Source organism: Trachymyrmex septentrionalis, unplaced genomic scaffold (assembly GCF_001594115.1).
Source record: "Trachymyrmex septentrionalis isolate Tsep2-gDNA-1 unplaced genomic scaffold, Tsep1.0 scaffold32, whole genome shotgun sequence".
NCBI lineage: Eukaryota > Metazoa > Arthropoda > Insecta > Hymenoptera > Formicidae > Trachymyrmex > Trachymyrmex septentrionalis.
In genome coordinates, this window is record NW_017305485.1 from 2,349,260 (window position 1) to 2,357,142 (window position 7,883).

Sequence of the window (7,883 nt, forward strand, 5' to 3'; positions counted from 1 at the left end):
ATAGTGGAAAACAGTGGAGAGATCATCGCCGCCACCACCACCATCACCTCCTCCTCTACCTCCTCCTCTTGACTCGCCCTTCACGCGACGCGTGTGACGTTTCTTTCCCTTTTCCTCCCCTCCCCCCTCTCTTCTCCCAGTCACCGCTGTCAGCCCCGTCGCTGACGACGCCAGGACGCTGGAATGCGCGGACGCGGTGAATCAGTGGACACTAGCGGTAGGACACGCGTGTAACGGACGATATTGATACGATACGACGCGCGCGCGAGCGCACGTGCGTGCACACGTATACACGCGCGCGACAATGCACCGACGAGCTCCATCCGCCTCGCCGTTAGCAGGATGCGCCGATCCGTGACCTCTCACCGGCGAGACTCCGGGGTTGACGAGTGTAAACGGCTCCAGGACGTCGGTTCGAGCGAGAAACTCTAGAAGAAGTTCCGGGAGAGACTCCTGCGAACGCCTTCGTTGTAACGAACTGGACTCTGCGAGTACGACATCCGTCTTGAAACGAAACGCAGGAAATATCTCGCTCTTTGGTTGAGGAAAATACAAACAAAACATACAAGGAGTGTCACTTGATAGGAGAGTGACGTTGAATCAAGTACAATTTTATTACACTGAAGGGGAATACTGGATTGAACGTGTGGCAGAAAGAATCTCCAGTGTCTATCAACGTGAACGAATTCATTATCTGTGAATACCAAGTGTAAATAATGTGAGTTAACTTCTGGAGTAGACGTGAGAGGTCAATTCTATATTGATAAATAGAGGCAGTAGTGTGTTGGTTGTTTCAGTTGATACCTATTCAAAACACTAATTTAAAACTTTACTTATGTGATGATTATAATTAATTTGATATTAATTTAATACTTAGTTTTTTATCTTCCTCATCACAAATTAAATAGATTGAAGAATAATTTATTTATTAATTGTTTTTTTTTTAAATACCCTAGTTTTATTGAATACCAATTTAAATAGATACAAAATATTGATAGACTCGTGATTCTATAAATAATAATATTTTGCTGAGAGTTTTGTTATATCAAAACATCGCTATTTCATAATATTTTTGAATGTATTTAAATTAACAAGACTGTTTTTTTCCGTTACAGATTCATTGGAAGAAAATGTGTAATGTCAGAGTGATACAATATAGAGACATAGGTGGTCAATACAGAGCGATCATTTATAATAGACTATTATGTATCTCGCTCAGTTGATGTATGGAACGTTGCCTTAGACATTTGTCTAGCGCTTTTATTGCATATCCTTAGTTACGCTCTATTGGAAAATATTCGGTGTTCACAAAACTGCTAAATTTAATGAGGCCGAAGGTGCCTCAAAAGAGGGGAAACTTTCTTTTGAGAAGGTACAGCGTTCTACGATTGACTTCAACAAACAATGAACCATTCGGGAAGCGGAAAACGTCAGGCGAAGGTTTTGGAAGAAAATTATTGGGACTGCAGTGTCTGCACTTATAGGAATACAGCGGAAGCATTTAAGTGCCTCATGTGTGACGTCCGCAAAGGAACCTCTACGCGGAAACCCCGCATAAACCCCCAATTGGTAGCTCAACAGGTCAGTCTAATTATCTTGCAATATATACCTGTGAACAATAATTCACTCCTTCATTCTAGTAAAGCAAGTCCTAAAGATATCTCTCTCTGTTCTACTAAAAGAATCATATATATGTAAGAGTTATGTACATATTGTTTTATGATATTCTTACTTAATATTTGATTCTGGTTGTTTAATATTTGATGGTAAGAAGGATGCTCACGAGTGTTGCGAACATAAGAGGAATTGGCACCTTCAGTATACAGATTATTGTACTAAAATAGAGTAGGCACTTTCAAGACTAGCTTTACTATTATAGATCCAGGGGATAACGAATTGTCCACGAGTTTATATCATTTACTGATTGTATTTTTGTGAATACTGAAAATCTACAATATATTTTATATTATATTATATTATAGATTTTTAGTACTCGCAATAACGGAGAACACAATCAATATAATTTACATATAGAGGAATAAGTCTTTTTTATTTTAAAATATAACTATTCGTTTTCGAATTATTTTTTACGTTATTATTTCGATATTAGAGTTAACATATAATATGATACTATATCATATCCAGGTTGCGCAGCAACAATATGTACCACTTCTGAAACCAGGTAAGAAAGAAGGAAGTGGTGGTGGTAGTACGACCAGCGGCGTCAAGGAAAAGGAACGCAAACTGGACAAGCTGAGGCGCAAAAACAGGCATCCGCCGCGTCTGAAAAATATTGACCGTAGCACCGCGCAATCGAACGAGGTAACGGTCAATAATGTTACCGTCACTATCACGGAGTACAAGCCCAAGGTGAAAAAGGGCTCGGATCAGTCGAGCAATGCGAGCTCCGAGGGCGGGAGCCAGCACGATTCGAATCAGGACTCGAGAAGTCTCGATGTAGGAACCGACGCCTAGTTTAATGCTAATGTTACATATGTGTGTATGAATTATTCTAATTAATATATTATATGTATATGTCAACCTTTATGGTCAACTGTACATCCTCTAGACAAAAGCGATCATTGTTGACAGTCGCTTTTCTCTCGTTTATGCGTCCATGCGTCGCAAATTGTATGACGAATCTAACGAGGTCAGGCATTTTGTACAAGATTGGTAAAAAATGTTTTAAATGTGTTAAACAGTTTAAAACATGCTTAATTGAGGTTTTTAATATGTTTTAAATGTTTTTTTTATAGTACTGTTTATAATATATTTAAAGCATTAAAAACATAGAAGAAGCGCATGTTCTATACTTAAAAAAAAAAAAAACATTAAGTCTTTACCAATCCTGATTTTGTGCCGTCAGCAGATATTATTGACTGAGCATGATTCGTATATCATTCGAGGGAAGAAGAATGGGAATATATGTACATTGTATATCACTGTTTTACTCGTTGCACAAAATGTTGAATAATTTGAATCGCTTCTCTAAACATTTTGTGCGAAAAAAAAATGTACTTAAAAGACCGCTTACATTACAGACGTCATTTTTTTATTCTGTAATATTTATTGAATCTGTTTGAAATGTCTATCGGCATGACATATTCCGTGCTACATTTAAATATAAAAAAAAAATAAAAAGAAGGAAATTGTAAATATCAGTGAAAGATGGAATTTTATGAAATATTGTTAATATAATTATATCTTCAATTTTTATTGAATTTACGAGACCACTGCCAGAAAGCGCGTCGTAAATCGTAATGCGGTTCGGAATTTATTAACAAGACTAATCAGTATGACTGGCACTGGTATATATGTACATCTTATTCCATTCTAGTTCGTCATTGAATTGAGATGAATTTTCTTGAAATACAAAATACTTAAATAATGAAAGTTATATTTTACTGATCTCCATGATTCGCTAATTTATTCTGTACTTTTATTAAAGCACAATTCATCAATTCATAATTAGGTCAAAAAACGTTTAATCACAATTGTATGTACAGATCGAACATGAATTTTCAAATATGTAATACATGTACTTCACGTATTGAATATTCATACAACGCTCTCTGATAAAAAAAGGAAGATAAAATTTCATTTTTAACAAATAAACGAATTAAAATTATAGAACAAAATGACGTAACACTTTGTTTCAAAACGCAAATACACACGAAAATAATCGTTGAACTTCATTAGTTTTACCATATTTGTAACTGCCCAACAAAATTTCATAACAGCGAACACTTGTTGTATTTATTCAAAATTAAATCGTAGCTGCAAGGACCACAACAGTTCCTTAAGTAAACGGGTAAAGTGAAAAAGAAAGGATTTCTAACACAGCAACATTGTTAATATTATGCCCAATAATTATACACTATCGAGATAATTGTAATACAATTCTGCATTAAAAATGAAAGTAAATATAAGAATCTATCAGTATATATAATCAGAGTAATTAAGAGAATTAATAGATAAATCGAGGATTGTATATTCGAGAAACGAATAATATCGCCAAATATTTGGTAATATTAACTTGTAAAAATAATCCTCACGACTGCCCCTCTCCCTTAGACTTGCTTTTTCGATAGCATTGATATCTTGAATTCTTAATCAAACGAATCGTTACATAAGACCGTGTAGCTTTTACAAACAGATTTTTAATCGACAGATAATTAAATCACCACTTTTACAGAAATAGTCGCACGCAAATGATATTTTTACAACTTTGTGAAACCGTATAAGTTATACAAATCCTTTCTGTCATACATGTCCTTTTGTCTTACATGTGTAACCTGCTTATTTTTACATAGCATAAATCTATCTGCATTTTAATAGAATACAAAGATTTCGAATGGACAGCGTGTTTTCGACTCTGTACTAAATTTTTGAATTTTTTTAAATTAACATTTCTAAGTGCAATATGTAATCTCTTATTCACTCGTGGCGCGCGAGAGATTAATTACTGTTGGCTATTACAAATTTATAGCATGCGAATCAGGGGAACCCGCTTTTAAAAACATTTTTTTTTTAATGAAACGATGTCTTCAAAACGTTATATTAATTGTTCGTATCATATAATGTGAAAATTCGGTAAATACTTAAATAAAATACCGTACTGTTATTTTCAATAAAAAAAATTACATATAAGATTCTTGAAAAATAAATGGGATTAAAATTAAACTGTTAACAGGGAAACAATAAATCATGTTTTAAGAAACAAAAACAAAAGGAGTTTTAATAAACCTACCAAATATGTATATAGATACATTTATTCTCTTATCGAACAGTTTTTATGTTAATACTACAGATTAATTATCTGTATAAAAAAAAAACGCGTAACAAAAGTCGTTTATTTACAATTTCTATGTAACTTTATTCGTTTAAATGTTTTAAAGTATAATTAAGATTTTATAATCAATTTTGATACTAATATGTATCCTTTTATTTTTTTATCTCTTTTTTATTTCTTTTTTGCTTGACGATTCCTGATTTTCAATTTCCATATGTTCCATATCTTCGGTGACGTCCATCGTCTCTTCTTGCCGAGATTCTGCCAAAGTTTTCGATGCAACGCGTTTTACAAATCTCTCTCGCACTATTAATCAGAGTAAAAAAGTTAACACAATGACACTTAATCTATATTAAAAATTACTTATACATACCTGTAAGTATCTCCATAAGATCCAACACTTTAAAATTATGTTCTTTATTATCTCCGCCAACAGTGAATACAAATCCATTATCTGGATTCGCTGCAAGGCACTGTATAGCGCCCAAATTACTCGTCTGTTCCCATATAAGAGTAGGAGATTCTTGGTCTATATCCCATACTTTTATTACACCATCGTTCGAACAAGAGACAAACAGACCTCGGCATGATGTACTAAGAGAAAGACCTGGAAAAAAAAATAAAAAATGAAATTTATGAGGTATAATATAAAACAAGTTAGATAAGAGATTTATTTACCTGTGACTTCTCTTTCATGGGCCTTAAATTGCCATAATGGTTTGTGTTTTCGTACATCAAAGTATTCTATATAACCATTATCTGTGCTAACCTGCAAAGAAATTCAATTACAAATATAGCGAAAAACATAAAATTAATTTCAGATGCATGTAAGACGTACAATGCAATAATTTGGATCATGATGATTCCATAAGACCCTTTCCACTTCTCCCAATGCCTCCCATTGTATAATGGGTACTTCGTTCATGCAATCGTACAGTTTTATTAATCTGAAAAAAATATTAAAGTAGATATCTATGTAATACAAATGTTCATCAATAGGATAATCTACGTACCCATCAGCGCATCCTATCAATAGCTGATGAGTTTCTTGTGGGTGCCATTTTAGCGTTTGCACTTTTTCGTTGAACGGACCTAGTTTATTGACAGGTTTGCCATTTTCCAAGTCCCACAATAAGACTGTCTGATCGGCCGAACCACTAGCAAGAACATGTCTGTAAAATATAGTAATAACAAAATTAGCTATTATATTGATTATATTTTTTTGTGAAATTGATAACTGACGTATAATTATGATTCCACGACACATCTAGAACTGCATCTCTATGACCAATGCGTTTTTGTTTCTTCATTTTATTTGGTTTACGACCTAATTTATAGGCTGGTTCTAAGCAGTCTATCAAGTCCAAATCCCATACTTCAATTATGGGAGTCATATTACCAATAGCACATAGGTTGCCTAAAAGCGTAAATATAAATCTTTAATTATACCTTTTATTACATAAATAATATAATTTATATTTCTTGTAAGAATTTCTAATGTAATTAAAGTATTACTCACTTGGTTTTGGAGTGGTAGGATCATAGTTAAGCCATTCTATGCATAATGGAAATGAAGGTAGTAATATATCATGATGACAATAAAAGGATCCTTCCCTTTCGTTATATACTACAATTATACATATAAAAAGATTGTCAGAAATCAAAGATCTATACATACAATTAATGACTAATATAATACGTAAAATTATTTAGCATTAAGAATGAACTTCAAATATTTAATCAAACTAAATATGCTGTACAAACCAAATACTTCCAAGATGCTAGCATCTCCCTCAACATGTCCAAACAACACTAAATTATCATCAGCTTTGATAATATCATCCTCCTTATCTGAGTCTTCTTCATCGTTTGTTATAAGAGGATCTTTGCCATTTGCATCAAAAGTGGCTAAATTACTAATATGGCAATACATATTGCCAGCTAAAACAAAAATAAAAAATCAAATATATTTTTATTATATTCTGAATATTAAACAATTTTTCTCTTACATTCATTATCATAGGCTTTAAAGTTATATTCATCAATGCCAGCAGTCGAAGATTCTCCTTTCTTCTCTCTATTAGATTGTGTTTTGGATCCCTCTTCTTCAGAATCATCATCATTATTGTCATTGCTATAAAAAAGTCTTACAATTAATTCTTTAATATTTATTGTATGTCCTATTTTTGTGAGAAAACTATAGATGCACAATTAAGAGTTATAGTTTCAACACTCTCTAAAGTCTCTAATAATCATCAAAATTATCAGAATATATTTTTTAGCAAGAGATAATCTGAAGTTGATTACAAACGCAAGATTCAAATTTAAGAATCGAATGAAGAAAAGAATTCTCGATAGAGAAGATAGGATATCAAAGATGTTATGAAAGAGATGAGACAAAGTTCTAAAAAGCAAATTGTGCATTATTTTAATAATTAACATTATTTTACGTACTTCAAAGTGGTTTGCGTCTCTTTTATAATCTTCTCGAGCTCATCGGGCCTTAATTCAACCTACAAATCGCAGAAAATATATGTTTTTGACAAATTACATAACCTATACATAACATTAAAATGCCAACTTTTTCCGGAACAGCCGCGGCGATGCCTTTTTTCACCCATGTAGTACAAGATATCACATTTGCTTCCATCTTTATTAGAAAGTTATCGATATTATTCAATAATAAAATAAAATTTTCACAAAGTTTTTGCGACCACTGGATTGTCCATGTTAAGTTTTCAGCCCACACGTGTTTTTTTTAGCAGTAGTGCCAATCCCGATCACTTATAATCATATATTCCCTATATTTCCTTTTTTTTTTTTCAATAAAGAGTTGCTTCAAATAAATATTTTTTTTTATTCATAAAATTATGCTAATAAATACGATTTATTGAACATAAAATATAGCATGATATATGTAACAATTATATTTCTTTAAAAATAAAATGTACAAATCAAATTGGTATAAAAACCCGTTTATACAAAACATAAAAATGGACCCATTCTTTTTAATTGAACTACTCGCATCGTTTTCACTTTTTTTTTCGTAAAGAGAAAAAGATAAACTGTGCAAGAAATTCAGTTGAAAAGA

General features: G+C 32.6%; 3 protein-coding genes across 3 annotated transcripts in view; 1 reads left to right on the forward strand and 2 right to left on the reverse strand.

Moving 5' to 3' along the window:
- Positions 1–127, reverse strand: part of LOC108750010 (WASH complex subunit FAM21-like) — a 37,113-nt gene extending 36,986 nt beyond the window's left edge. The window contains exon 1 of the mRNA XM_018489172.1: positions 60–127. The gene's annotated coding sequence lies outside the window, so the exon portion shown is untranslated. The remainder of the gene's footprint in view (positions 1–59) is intronic.
- Positions 128–641: 514 nt separating this feature from the next.
- LOC108750012 (RING1 and YY1-binding protein) lies at positions 642–4,629 on the forward strand. Its single transcript, XM_018489175.1, has 3 exons — positions 642–718; positions 1,116–1,581; positions 2,146–4,629. The coding sequence occupies exons 2-3, from the start codon at positions 1,405–1,407 to the stop codon at positions 2,473–2,475; spliced, it is 507 nt and encodes a 168-aa protein (XP_018344677.1). The 5' UTR covers positions 642–718; positions 1,116–1,404; the 3' UTR covers positions 2,476–4,629.
- Positions 4,630–4,938: 309 nt separating this feature from the next.
- Positions 4,939–7,596, reverse strand: LOC108750011 (periodic tryptophan protein 1 homolog). Its single transcript, XM_018489174.1, has 11 exons — positions 7,374–7,596; positions 7,247–7,305; positions 6,802–6,926; positions 6,557–6,733; positions 6,312–6,419; positions 6,035–6,209; positions 5,806–5,964; positions 5,631–5,739; positions 5,471–5,561; positions 5,166–5,399; positions 4,939–5,098 (listed from the first exon to the last, which is right to left on the reverse strand). Exons 1-11 carry the CDS (start codon positions 7,440–7,442, stop codon positions 4,953–4,955), a joined length of 1,452 nt encoding a protein of 483 aa, XP_018344676.1. The 5' UTR covers positions 7,443–7,596; the 3' UTR covers positions 4,939–4,952.
- Between the last annotated feature and the right edge of the window lie 287 nt (positions 7,597–7,883).

Excerpts from the sequence above, each read along its gene's own strand:
- LOC108750011 (XM_018489174.1), bottom strand. The coding sequence starts at position 7,442 with ATGGAAGCAAATGTGATATCTTGTACTACATGGGTGAAAAAAGGCATC. Across the intron at positions 6,420-6,556 it reads TAGCATCTTGGAAGTATTTG|TATATAACGAAAGGGAAGGA; the intron begins GTTTGTACAGCA and ends GTATAATTGTAG. Across the intron at positions 5,740-5,805 it reads TTGATAGGATGCGCTGATGG|ATTAATAAAACTGTACGATT; the intron begins GTACGTAGATTA and ends TATTTTTTTCAG.
- LOC108750012 (XM_018489175.1), top strand. The coding sequence starts at position 1,405 with ATGAACCATTCGGGAAGCGGAAAACGTCAGGCGAAGGTTTTGGAAGAA. Across the intron at positions 1,582-2,145 it reads CCCAATTGGTAGCTCAACAG|GTTGCGCAGCAACAATATGT; the intron begins GTCAGTCTAATT and ends TATCATATCCAG.